We start from the raw sequence: 14469 nt of genomic DNA on the forward strand, positions 1-14469 counted from the left end.
CTGCGTCCGTGAGCATCTGCGCTTTGCCTCGATTTCATTCTGTGCACGCAGTAGTAAGATGTATCCTAAGGTATCAGAAAAGTGTAAGAGAGCCTATTTTGGGGGGCCTGGTCATGCTCAAAACATTTTCCACATAAATTAACGGTAATTTCTTCTTTGCTTTACGCCACTTCGGTTTACAAAAGGCTTGGTGGCAATGCTCTGCTTTCGGAGAGCAGGGAAATCTGTAGTTTTGTGAACTGGCACCTAGGGTTCCTTAGAAGCTGGAGAACAAAATCGCTCTCTGTAAACTCTAAAAGGATTCATTCATCAGGGCTAAGTGTCAGGCAATAAAGATTACAATAGAAATAAGGGAACAAAACCTCTTGTCAGCTTCTAGCTCTTAGATCTTGAGGTCAGTCCCCAGAGCCTTCAGATGGTTCCGAGGCTCCTTACCCTTTCTGATGTCAAAGAAAGCCTGGCCGTGTCACATGGGACAGCCTTTCAGCGGGATGGGCAAGGCCTGCTCTTGCGATGAGGCCCAAGCCAGCCGCGCTTGGCCTTGGGGGCTGTGACCGGCAGGTGTTGCTGGCCTGCACTCTGGTATCTCAGTGTCAGCTGACCCGCAGTAATGTGCAAGCAGGAGTCCTGGTAGCGGAGCAGAACGAGAGGCCGTTTCTCTAAGAGGCATCTCTGGGACATGAGGCACCAAAGCAAACTATTTTTCCTGTTTTGGAGTTTTCCAAATTGACCTTGTGAAAATGTAGTTTGGGGTCTCTCAACTCCCAGGCTAGAAAAAGACCTTAGGGGCCAGCCCAAGAATTCGCATTTCTAGCAAATTCTGACCTTAAAGTTGTCACACCTACTGGTCCAGCCATGCATAGTTTATTCACCTGTAAAACAGCAATAGCAATGAAGCCTCACCCCCCCCCCCTTTTTTTTTTTAAAGAAATGAACTAGAAAACTGTAAGTGGAAATTTAGTTACACTAAATTACCACTGGTCAGAACTCCACTGGTAGCTTCATCCCTAAGTTTCCTTAACTCCCTCTTCATTGTTAGGTTCTAAATCATCCCAAGGTAAAGAGGAGACATCCCTTCCTAGCCTGGGGACTCTTTCCTGCCCAACTGGTTAGAAACGGAGGGTACTGTTTCTGATCCTCGGCCACCACTGCCCAAGCCACAGAGTGTCGAATTTGGCTTTGACAGAAACATTTCCGTGTATTGTTTATAATAAGATAACCAAGGAAGATTTTAGTTAAGCATATTGAAATATACGTTTAAACTACAATTCTTAAAATACAACACTGGAGCAAAGCAAGGTACAGACCAAGAAAACAGGAGAAAAAAAAAAAAAGACCAGAAACAAACTTAAAATGTAAAAATTTAGTCTGTAACAAAACGTTTCTCTCCAGAGGGGAAAGGCTGAACTTTTCAATGGAGTATTAGGACAACCAGCTACTTACTTGGGAGAAAACAAAATTAGGACCCTACTGCACAGTATCTGCCCGTTAAAATCAGGAGCTTGGAAATTTAAAGGGAAGAAAAGGAAACATGTTTCGAAAGAAAAGTATGAATAAACATACTTTTATGGGTGGGGTGGAAAAGTTTTTCTAAACAAAGCAACAGAGCCATAAACCATAAAGGAAGAGTTAGGAGTCCCACTATATGAAAACCAAAAGCTCCTCCGTTTCAGTGGCCTCCGTCCACAAGGTCAGAAGGCGAATGCCTACGTGGGGCGTAACTTCATTAACATATAAGGCAGACCAAGAGCAAATGTCCTAACCGTTGAAAGAGCTCGTCAACCAGTAAGGGGGGGAAATGAACGTATTAATGAAAAAATAGGCAAAAGATACAAATATACATTTCACAAAAATGATGACAAACAGGAAAGAAATCTACCTTACACATAATCCAAAAGGTGAAGTTAACACAGCACTAAGAGATCAATTTTATATGCTATGTATCAAAGTACCTGTGATTCAGAAGTAAGCTAAAAAAGTAATTCCCACAATCAATAACTGTGCTGGGAAACATACTCTCACATACTCCTGGCAAGAGTATCAAACTGGCACACCCCTTCTGGAGGGTCCTTTGGGAATATGGTTCAAAAATCTGAAAAAACACGCATATTCTCAACCCAACAATTTCACTACCAGGGATTTCAATCCACGAACATAATCTTGGATATCCCTAAAGATTATGAAAATGGTTTTATAAATGCTATGTAAAATTTTTTCACGTACAGAAAAAAGTATCTAAATATCCAATAACTAGGGTTGACTGAACAAAGTCTGCCATGACACACGGGTTATTATACAGCCGTTAAAAACAGTATCATAGAAGATTAATCATTTTATGACATGGATCTTGATTCAGTCGATAGAAATAAGCAAGTTACAAAAGGGTATAAAGGTAGAGATACCATAACTCCATTTTAATTTTGTAAAGGTGTACGTGACTATGGATGAGAATAAACCTTGTGAAGGTGTACGTGACTAGGGATGAGAATACACAAAGGGCTGTGAAGGTGTACGTGACTAGGGATGAGAATAAACGTTGTGAAGGTGTACGTGACTAGGGATGAGAATACACAAAGGGCTGTGAAGGTGTATGTGACTAGGGATGAGAATACACAAAAGGTCCATCACCAGATACGTGACTGTGGGTGATGTCAGCACTTCCTTTCTTGTATTTCACTAGCTTATATTTTCTAAGCCTTCTGCAACGAACGTGTATTACTTGGGTGATATAAAAATAATAATAATAAAGCTTGTTAACATGAAGGTACTGTGGGGTGCTTGGGTGGCTCAATCAGTTGAGTGTCCGACTCTTGATTTCAGCTTGGATCATGATCTCATGCTTCGTGGGTTCAAGCCCCACATCGGGCTCTCTGCTGTCAACACAGAGCCTGTTTGGGTTTCCCTTTCTCTCTCTCCTCTCTCTTCCCTTCCCCCTTCTCTGCCCCCCCCACCCCGGACAAAGTGCTCCCAGGTGATCTGTGAACAGTCACCGAAGGTGCAGCCTCCCCCCTTTGCCTCTCCCCCTCCCCCCCAACACACAAAGTGCTCCCAGGCAATCTTCGAACAGTCACCCAAGGTGGAGCCTCCCCACTCCTCTCTTTGTCCCTCCCCCCCTTCCCTCCCCCCTTCCCTCCCCCTTCATTCACACACACACTCACACACACACTCATACAAAGCGCTCCAGGCGATCTGCAAACACTCACCGAAGGTGGAGCCTTCCCCGAGCTCCCTCCCGTACTTTAGCATACAGTCGCCCAGCAAGCCTTCCGTCTGCGGGTACCCGGTGGTTTTCACCTGTCCTCGGATCTTCGACACAGTGTTCAGCATCCCTAGCTTAGCTCTGTATGCTTAAAAACATTGTCATTTGTAATTCCTTAAAATGACAAGGCGGAGCGACAGGTACATGGCATTTAACAAATACGGCAAAACTGAGGTCACCCCGGTGGGCAAGACGTGGGACACCTGGAGCATGTGAAAGGGACTGTGTGACCTATTTCACGTCTCACGTGATTTTCCCGATTCTTTTTCCAAGTGCCCGGGCGGTGGGGGGAAGAGGGGGTTGCTAAGCAAGGGAAAATGGAAACGACGCACACGTCGTTGACTCCGCACATCAGAAGTGTCCCCGCTGCACAGGGACACACAGAGCAGGGCCTGCAACACGCACGCCCAGAGCCAGATGCCAGTACCGGGGAGGCGATCCTTCCGGGGGACCAACGGAACACCGAGGACGGCATCGCTGAGGTGGATGTTTCAAACCACCAAAAGGCCCCTGTCACCCTCCCGGTCCCAACAATTTATTCGGAGTGATTATATTCAATATCCTGACGAAGGGCTTTGGCGCACTCCTGTTGAGGAAGCAGAGCCAACGGGAGGAGACGAACTCCTGCTGAGTGAACAGGAGTCTGTGTTGATGCTCCTCGGTGCAGGTCGGGGCCCCTGCCCCGAGGGAAAGGACGGGCGGCCACTGCTTCTCCACTTCTCTTCCCCGACTCAGGCCATCAGTGCTTACTGACCCCGGCTCTGTGTGGCGCACAGTGCTAACCCCTCCGGCTCCAGAGGGACCCAGGACAGCGGCTGCCCTACAGGAGCACAGAGCTAGTCGCTGCGGGACAGAATATAGGAGATGCACCGGGCAAATAAAGCGTGGTGTAACCATAACAATATGCTGACTGCAGGTGGCAAGATGTGCCTACAAAGTGCAGATATCACGTCAACGGTATAGAAGGTGGGATGTTTATGGTACAGAACCAACAGATAAAGAGGAGGCCAGTCTGAGCTAAGCTGCAATTAAAACAGGATGAATCGGGGGGAGCCTGGGGGGGGGGGGCTGACTTCGGCTCAGGTCATGACCTCACGGTGCATGAGTCCAAGTCCCACATCAGGGAAGCCCGAGCCTGCTTTCAGTGAACCTCGCTTCTCTCTCTCTTCCTCTCTCTGCCCCTCACTCACTTGTGCCCCCCCCAAAACAAACCAAAACCAAACCAGGATGAATCAGGACAGACCTATGGGAAAATATGACTATGAACTGAATACCAAGCTAAGAAGCTGGGCTTTTATTCCCCGGGCTAGAGAGCGAATCACATACCAGCTTGTGGCGTCTGTGGTAACTCCAGGAAGTAAAGAGGGACGCTTTCATTTTCTTTTACTTTAATAATCACACTTGTTTTCATGTGTTCTAGGCCAGTGCCTCCTCTCAAGCTCTTAAGGTGCATACAAACCACCCGAGGATCCTGTTAAAACGCCAAGTCTGGTTCAGTCTGTTTGGGATGAGCTCAAGGCTCTGCGTTTCCCAGTCTCTCGGGTGAGGCTGAGGCTGCTAGTTCGCGGACCACACTTTGAGGAGCAAGGCTTCAGACGCTTCTGGTGCCAGCCTGTTTGAATCTTGCCTGCCTCAGCTTCAAAGCAGTTTTCTTTCTGGTCCCTGTGCTCCAATAGCCACACGCACGCGTGGCTCTTCCTTCCCACTGCCAGGGTGGGGACTGGGAGGTGGCAGGCATGTGGCTGACATCCACTAAACTGGCAACAGCCAGAGGCCTCTGTCCTTGCTGGCCAACCCCGCTCCTACCCCATTCCAACGTCAGCTCTTTGAGGATGGGATCTGGGTCCCAGGAACCGGGAAAGCCCCTCTGCCAAGAGGAAGCCCTCGCTAAATCTGTGCCGATTTATCGGGAAAAGGAACTTACATAGCTCATCTCAGTCACTGAGGAGGCCAGAGAAGAGAGGCAGGAGTGCGGCCCTTGAAATTACAAACCTCTACACAGTTCCAAAGAATCCTATACCCGCCAACCTCCCTGGACGCAGTTTTTATAAAATTTATGTTTTGAAATTGTTCCTGTCTAGATTTTCAGGTGGTTGGGTCTGTAGGGGAGTCCTAATGCCCAAGGGAGTCACAGCGACTCCCTGCAAATAATACGTTCCTAAAAAGGAAGGCAGTTTGGGAAATTTGCAGAATTCAAGGCTTGGGTGCCCTGCCCCCTGTTGGTTTCTGTCATTTACAACCCAGGAAAAACCCATCAAGGGATGCTGCTTCACAACCACGGAATTAAGAACCTTCTGTCGAGAAGCTGATGCAACAAGGGACCTTTTCATGCTGCTTTTCCTGCCTCATTTCTTTAGCATCTGAGCTACAAAGTGAAATTACAATTTCAATTATACCTTTACAGCAGGATGACAGAATTTTTTTCTAAAAGAGGAGAGGCCTGAATAAGAAAACATACCAAACATTCAGTGGGTCTCTGAGGCATCTCCTAAAATGTGTCTTTATTGAGCAGCACCTTGCTGCTAAGACCAAGTCTCTATCCACAGGATGTCACCATAGACCACGGGATTATCTGCTCTGTTTCTCATCAGCTAGGACTCCCTGAAACTACCTTCGGTCGCTGGCGGCTTGACTTTAAAAAACTGAAATTCATTATTTGGACACAGAAAACACTGTTTCTAAGTTACGTCAGCCATATGCCAAGCAAACATGGGTTGTTAGTCTATGACAGTGAATGAACAATAGACTATGTCGAGACATTTTCTAACTTTACCTGGATTTGGCTGAAGATACTCTGTGGCTTTCGAAAGAATTTCTGCAACAGCTTTATTGGTAACATCTATTTTCTTTAAAAAAAAAAAACAACAACACACACACACACAAACATAAAAATGTTGGTAAATGACAAACAACGAATTCACAGGAAAACAGAGGTAATATGCGTTAATTTAATATGTATAATACTATTAACAGATTTTAATCCAAATGAGTTTCAACATTTTGGGGGAGAAGCAGTATTTTTCTCACTATGATTTTGGGACAGCTCTTCCTCCCCATGATGTTGGAGAACATTCATTTCATTTTCTTTTTAACATACAATGAGCAGTCATGTATTATTTACAAAACTCAGATGACTTACTATGCTCCACTCGATTACTGGACATACCTGAAGGCCTCTCCAGCCAACACCAGGCATGTCTCAGCCCAACTTCCCTTATTTGCTGGGTGTACTTGAGTGCCTCTGCTTGTAAGGACTCCCTAATAGCAATTCACATTAGAAACTACGGCAGTAAATCAACAACGAAAGAATCATTCTCCCTAACACTACCACTCACAATAAACACCCAAGTGTCCTGTGGGCAGATGTTAATATCAAAGGTTTTCTATGTTGAGACTGAATCTTTCCCCCCACAAAACCACTTCTGGACACTGGCTACTGGTTAGCCCGACACCGAATGTGAGAATATACAATAAAGTTCAACAGGCATAAAGTTCAATAGCTTCATTTCATACCATCAACAGCCTGAAAGAAAATATAAAGGAAAAGGAGATCCCATTCATAAGAGCAACATAAAAATACACAACAATAAGGAATAAATATAAGGAGAAAATGTACAACATCTATCTGAAGAGCCATGTTCCTACACGGGAAAGTTTAACTGTGCAAAGATGTAAGTCCTCCCCCAAATCACACGTAAAATTAATTAAAATCTTATGTTCCTTTTAATTTTTTCTTTTTTGGTTACAATTTGGCAAATTAATATTAAACTTAGGTTCACGCCTCATACTACAGACTGGATCACAAATACAGACCTAAAAACAGTCTACAAAGGCACTAAATTACACAGAAGAATATTCCGAAATACAGGGGTGGGAAGAATCTTCTAGGCACAACACAAAACCCAAAATTCTGACCCTATAAAATTAAAGACTGAACAGTGAATAGATGTAATAACACCAAGTTTGACAAAAGTGGCAAAATGAAACAGAAAGGAAACTGTATGAAGGACCCATGCTTAGCATCCATGATACTCAAAACTCCCATTTAAGAAAAAAAGCAGCACATAAAACAACCCAATTGGAAAGGACAAGAATATAAACTGGCAAGAAAACAAACGGGGAAAAATACAAGTTCAAACAGTTGACAAAATATCCAGAAAGACTGTAAATCAAAAAGGAGATACTTTCCACTCAACAGATTGACAAAAAAAAAATATTTTTTTATTAATCCGACCCAATATTAGGTGCCATACAGGTATGGAGGGATGGGCGCTTTCACACACACTGGGAGTGCAAAAACGGATCAAGGGACAAGAACCTATTAATGGGCAGACCTCCAGGGACCTAGCGTCTGGAAACACACCAGCCAATTGCAATGACGTAAAAGGATGTCAGGCCATTCTATGTCTATTAAAAACTGAAACCAACTTGAATTATAAGCGATAAGAGACTGGCTGGGTAAACTGTGAGACATCCAAATAAAGGAATTCTCTTGAATCACAAGATAAAAAAAAAAAGGGAAGCTCCATATCTACTGGGAAGATGCCCACAGCACACTGTCAAGGAAAGAAAGCAAGTTGTAGAGTGATTTATAATACAAGAAATTCATTTTTGTAATTCAAAAATCTATGATCTGGTCAGGGTCAGAAGCTTCCAACCAAGTGAGCTCAACCAGCCTGAAATTGGATTTGTTCCTATTAGCCGAGCGCCTAAATTTGGGGCCCCAGGAAGGTTTAAAAAGACAGCACGTAAATGATGAAGAAATGAATCACACCTGTATCACTGATGCACACACACCAGCTGTGTGTACGTGCACTGGGCCTTGTAGCGAGTTTTGCGAGCTCTGAACTCTCTTCAGTGTGTTCGATTGTTTATGAAGATTTTTGAAATGTTTAAGAGAATATGATCACCCAAACGTTTGTATTATTACAGTCTCGAGAAATTTAAGTGCTCTGGAAAACGCTTTTCTAAATCTGATGTGACGTTGGGGCGAGTTCCATGCATTGCATTTGTGATTCTAATTTGCAATGTCTAAGGGAATTTGCTTAATTATGTAACTGGAGATAAATGTTTAAGGATTTAACCTGTTAAGCCTATGACTTAATGGAAACTAACACGAAGATTAACTGAAATGATTTTTATGTTGAAGTTACTAAATTTATAAATAAGATTCGTAAGTCCAGCTTAAGCTTAAGAAAAACTAGGTTTTAGATTTATAACTTTCCACAGTTATAGAAATTCGACAGTAATTAAGTGTTCCTTTCAATGTATCCAACCCTCTTCAGACATGAAAAGGTACCAGGAAGCCAGGAGCCATCTCTGAAGGGTGACAGTGAGATCTGGGGCAGGGGTACTTTCTACTTCAGATCCTTCTCTCTTTGGGGGCAAAAAAAAAAAAAAAAAAAAAAGCCAAGGAACAAATGACCAAAAACTAACAGCCTGACGTGCCCATCCTGGAACAGCTTCTAGGACAGCCCAGCGATCAAAACTGCAAACAAACGCTTGAGAAAATAAAGAGGACACCCACTAACCACTTTGACAAACATGGGCAATCAAGACGAACACTGGAAAAATAATCCACGTGGTTTAAAAAACGAATGAATGAATGAGTGAATGAATGAATGAATGAATGAATAGAAACTTCCCTCCCAGAATAACTGAGAATGTCGGGTGGGGGGGGGGGGTCGTTCAAGCTGACAAAATGCCACGTGATGGCTTCTGCAAACCATCGTGACAAACAGGTGGGAGTACAGAGGTAAAAATTATTTTTGTGATGTCTACCTGGTGTGAAGGCATCTCTGTTGGCTGATTAAATCTGGAATTTCCTTCAAATGTTGGTGCCCCAAATCCTCTGCCACGGACTATCCCGGACCTCAGCCTCAGCTAGAGGGCTGCTAGCAATGCTGGTTTATTTTTAAATTTTTTTAAAAAGAATCCATAGCTGTCATTATCTCCTTCTTACTCCTTATGCAATGTGTTTGTGCTCCTTAGTCACACTTGGTAGAGGTGGCTTTTTGAAAACAAAACAGTGCCTGGTTTTGCCGTTATTGTTTCCTATTTTATTGATTTCTACAATTCTGTCCTTCCACCTAGAGCGATTTCATTTGCTGTTATTTTCCTAGCTTCCTGGCTTAAATGATTTATTCATTTCCTTCAAACATATTTTCTATTAAATGTACATAAGATGTAGCCATATACCGCAGGTTCTAACATACAGAATTTGGTCTCTCATGACCAAATGAACTTTGATTTTACTTGTCATTTCCTCTTTCAACTAAGAATAATCACGTTTTTCAATTTCCAAACATCCAGAATTGGGAAAGTATACCTTCCTTGTAATGTTTTTTAGTTTTTCTGGAGCCTAATGTATGATTGACTATTTTAATTGTTCTAAATGGACTTAAAAAGAATATAGATTCTCAACTTGAGGTCTGTATCTATTTATAAACAAAGTTATTAATCATATTTTGTACTAATCATCTATGAGCCAATCTACTATTGTCAACTTACTCTGTTATTTTATGAGAGGTGTGCGAAACCTTCTACTCTGGACTTTGTCAATTTTCCATGTATTTTGGACAACTTTTACCTTACGTATTTAGATGCCATGTTATATGGTGCATAACAATTCATAACCATTACAATTTCCTGATAGACTGCATCTTTTTAATAACTTTTTTATAACCTTTTCTACCTAGTGTTTTTTGCATCAAATTTTACTTTGACATTACTATTCGTCCTCTACTTCTGTGTGCTTAGGATTTGTCAAGAAATCTCTCCATTCCTTTGTCATTTCCATGTCATGTTTTAGGTGGATCTGATACCATCTAACTCATCTCTTCCAGAAAGTCCTTAAACCTTCTGGTCACGTGTTAGATATTTCCCTGCTTTTCACTGCTGTAAGGAAATAAATAGATATTACTTTTATATTTCTTCTGTCATTCATTGGGGCTTTAGGAGGGAAAGGAAGTAAACAAGAGAGATCTCAGTCCATCAACTGAAACTGAAATTGCCAAAATGTGTTTATAAACTCAATATTTAAACTGAATCATTTTCTAAGTAATAAAGTTACCTATAATATCTTTACATGCCAAGGGATTTTTAAAAGTCATTTCAGGTAGGCCAACGATGTTAAACTATTTCCATGTTTTTCAGTTTTTAAAAATTATGTTTTTCAAAAGCAAAACAAAACGTGCTTTTTCCTCTCAAGGTGCTAACACTTCTAGAAACTTAGCAGTGCTCATCCAGAAAGTAAGGAGCTTCCTGGAAGACAGTCTGGCCAGGGCCAGGTATCCGGAAGAAAGGAACCTCCCAAGCCACAGCCTGGGGTTAGACTTCTTCTGTACCTGCTGATAGCTCTACAACCTTCAATCTCCTGTATCCTTGATGTTACACTTGAAGGTAGATGTTCTGCTTTCTCTCTGCCCTCTCTCATCTGGGGAGTCTAATTATTAAAACAAGGCTATGGTTAAAGGGCCCAAGACGAAGGGGAAGGAAACTGAGGAAGCTGAACTCTCAGCGGTCCCAGTTCTACCTCCCCCCGAGCTATTCCACACAGCTGACCGGGAAACAGGTTAAAGGACAACAGATTCTACAGTCTTCCTTTGGAGCCTGTTACAATCATTTCTGTGACAAGCTCATCATATTTCCTAGGTGCTTTCATATACATTAATTTTTTGGCATAATTATCCCCAAATCCATGTAAGGCAAGCAGGGCACACATTATCCACCTGTGTCACTGGTCAGAAAAGAGGAAAAAAGCTTATCCAAGTTCACGCTGCCAGTTCTCAGAACCCAGATCAATGTCATTTGTTATCCAGCTACTACAACACATGGGAACAGAGTCAGAATCTGGTACACCACATGGGTGTATCAATCTTTATGTATTTGAATGGTCTCGTCCCAGAAATACATTTTGATTTTCTAGGATAGATCATCAAAATCATCACAATTACTACGGTCTTTTCCTTGCAATAATGGTTTGCCAAAATTGACCGTCTTTTGAGCATTCTGACGTTTTTCCACTAGAGGGCACCAACTACCCATATCCCATCGCCACCTTAGCGGGTCTTTACATCCCTGGCTGCCGCTCTAATATCCTTTACAGTATCAGTACATCTCATATCACAGTGAAAATCAAGTTTGTAATACAGTTGACATTAACGTGCTCTCTTACCCTCTCCATGTCAAGAAATTCGTCATCTAGTTTCGTTCCTTCAACGCCACTTATTTTTTCGCTAAATAGCTGCAGAAATAAACAAAGTAATTGTGTTGTATGATAATTTGTTACCACAATTTCTGACTCAAATTATTACCAGCAAAACCACCACCACCAACAACAAAAAATCCCCATTCATCTCATTGCATTTTTTTTTTTTACCAAGTCCTTTAAGAAAATCGTTGGAAGGAGTAACCCTATCAAAGGACATGGGAAGACACACATTTTTCACCTGCGCAACAGGTATTAATTATGCAACTACTGTATGTAAAGCACATGGAAGGTGCTCCAGCAGAAACACAGATAAATAAGATCCTTATCATCCGGGAACCCAGAGCACGGCAGAAGAGTTAATAAACACACACTCGATTACAATAGAAGGGAGGAAAAATACGAGCAAAATAGTGCTGGATACAAATGATTGTCAACATACCAAGTAATAGACATTTCAGTGGTTCAGAGACATGATTCTGAGAGCCTGCAGTGGAGGGGAGGCGGGGAGACACCCAGGACCCACCCAGGACCTGTTTCCTACAAGGCTTGGCGTTTGAGCTGCCCATTTAAGGATAAGGGACATTTCCACAGGCAACACCGAAGGAGCCTTGCTTACAGCATGAGACATCTTAGAAAACCCCATGGAGACAGCAACGTGTAGGATGGGGTTTTGCCACCTTGCCACTCTGATATTTAGACTAGATAATCCTCTGTTGTGGGAGGCTGTCCTGTGCCCTGTAGGATGTTGAACATCATCCCTGGCCTCCACCCACTAAATGTCAGTAGCGCGCAGGCACCCACACACTGACAACCACAAAAGGTCTCTGGACTAAGCTTAGGAGTCACTGTGCAGGGCAAACGCGTCCAAGGAACAGCAAGAAACTTGCCTTAACTATAATGAATAGCGATCGAGGGAGAATGGGGGGAAATAAAAACTGAAAGGGAGAGAGGCCAGATCACACAAATTCTCAAATGCCAAGCTAACAGGTCTGGCTGAGAAGTCCCTGAAGATCCCTTATCAAACACGGTGTAGAGAAACCTTCAGCAAAGCAGCTCTGGCTGCAGAGTGGGTTGCATCAGAGACACGGAAGAGGACTGGAAGGGGAAAGTACATCGTTTTCTTTAGAAAATCGCATCAACATAATTTGTTTACATGTTTAAAGTATTTATGTGTGGGACGCCTGGGTGGCTCCGTCGGTTAAGCATCCGACTTCGGCTCAGGTCATGATCTCACGGTTCGTGGGTTCGAGCCCCACGTCGGGCTCTGTGCTGACAGCTCGGCGCCTGGAGCCTGCTTCAGATTTTGTGTGTGTCTCTCTCTCTCTCTCTCTCTCTCTGCCCTACCCCACTCACGCTCTCTCTCTCAAAAATAAAATAAACATTAAAAAATAAATAAAATAAAATACTTATATGAACATAAAAACCAGTGGTAAAGGGGGGCGGTTAGCATCAATTAATAAAAAAAAATTGCAGGTTCTTTTAAATGTAAGTGACTTTCTGCTACTATTTCCACAACTATGGCAAACACAGAATTACTAGGCAATAGGAGGAATCCAGGTGTAGAGAATCTAACTTAAATGTGAGGTGAGAGAGAATTGAGAGGAGACGAGGGAGATCACTAGTGGCCACGATTCTTTATCTCTTCGTCGCTAGATCTCTGTAGTTCCTCCTGGCCAGAGCTGGAGTCTGTCTACCCTCGAGCGATTCCAGGCCAGACTTGATGCTTGTTTTGAACCACAGACGGAAGCCCAGGCCTTAGCAGACTCTGCATGCTTTCAGTCATTCTCTTGAAACCCTGCTGCCCCCAAGTGAATTCAGGCCTGGGCTGATTTGCTGGGTGGTGAGAGATACGTGGCCCAAACACCCCCATCAGGACAACCAGTCACTCTCCAGGACCAGAGCCCCTGGTTGACCTGCAAGGGACTGCAGGCACATGAGAAAGCCCCCGGCCTAATCCGCTCACCCGTGGAAACATGAGTCGAATAAATGGTGGTGGTCTGACACTAAACACTGGAATGCTTTGTTACTCGGCAGAAGCTGGCTGATACACTAGACAATAGTTCTGGTTTTTCAGGCTCTGTCTAGAAGTCAGAGAGGACCGTCCTAAGGCCTCGGTACAAGGTATAAGCTTCAACAGGAACAACTGGTAATCCCACTGCTTTACACAAAGGTCTTTACATGGAAGTATCCATCAGTTAGGTCCCCCAAATATCTTTTTGTTCAATAGTGAGATCATTTTGGGGCGCCTGGGTGGGTCAGTCAGTTGAGCGTCCGACTTCGGCTCAGGTCATGATCTCACGGTTCGCGAGCTCGAGCCCCACATCGGGCTCTGTGCCCATAGCTGGGAGCCTGGGGCCTGCTTCAGATCCTGTGTCTCCTTCTCTCTCTACCCCTCCCCTGCTCGCACGCTGTCTCTCTCTCAAAAATAAACATTAAAAAATAGTGAAATCACTTCTTTTTTAAATTTTTTTAATGTTTATTTTTTGAGAGAGAAGAGAGAGAGAGACTGAGTGTGAGTAGGGGAGGGGCAGAGAGAGAGGGAGACACAGAATCTCCGAGCCGTCGGCACAGAGCCCTACACGGGGCTCGAACTCAAACTCACAAACCGTGAGATCACAACCTGAGCCAAAATAGGATGTGAAATAATTTAAAATATTAGTTCTTAATTTTGGAGGTGATATTCTGAGAATCTAATGAAAATTATACAACCACACCCGGGGCGGGGGGACACTCATTTTGTTGCATGGTAAATTGCAAAAATGGCCACAATGCCTTGCCGCTGCTCCTCCCACTAGGACACGCAGTCTATTTTTCTCCCCAGGGACTAGCTTTGATCAATAGACAGAATGCAAGCAACACTGTGAGAGTACTGAGTTCAGGTCTTATAAATACTTCATAGCTACAAAGTATCTGTGTAGACACTTTACCCTCTGAGGTCCACTGTAACCATCCCCACGTGAATTAGCCTGAGCTACCACGCCGGAGGCTGAATGCCCAC

At 43.5% G+C, this 14469-nt stretch overlaps 1 protein-coding gene across 6 annotated transcripts in view; it reads right to left on the reverse strand.

Annotated features, from left to right (window-relative positions):
* SH3GL3 (SH3 domain containing GRB2 like 3, endophilin A3) overlaps window positions 1–14469 on the reverse strand; it is a 131735-nt gene that overhangs the window by 37869 nt on the left and 79397 nt on the right. For 2 of the 6 annotated variants that reach the window (XM_019460414.2, XM_019460416.2), the window contains exons 2-4: window positions 11436–11504; window positions 6033–6105; window positions 3204–3347 (exon numbers count right to left, since the gene is read on the reverse strand). In XM_019460414.2, coding sequence (XP_019315959.1) covers window positions 3204–3347; window positions 6033–6105; window positions 11436–11504 — 286 coding nt within the window. Of the gene's footprint in view, window positions 1–3203; window positions 3348–6032; window positions 6106–11435; window positions 11505–14469 lie in introns of those variants that run through there. The other 4 variants (XM_019460417.2, XM_019460418.2, XM_019460419.2 and 1 more) reach the window with 4 other exon arrangements.

The sequence above is a fragment of the Panthera pardus genome, unplaced genomic scaffold (assembly GCF_024362965.1).
Source record: "Panthera pardus isolate Hobbes unplaced genomic scaffold, ASM2436296v1 HiC_scaffold_23, whole genome shotgun sequence".
In the NCBI taxonomy this organism is placed as follows: domain Eukaryota; kingdom Metazoa; phylum Chordata; class Mammalia; order Carnivora; family Felidae; genus Panthera; species Panthera pardus.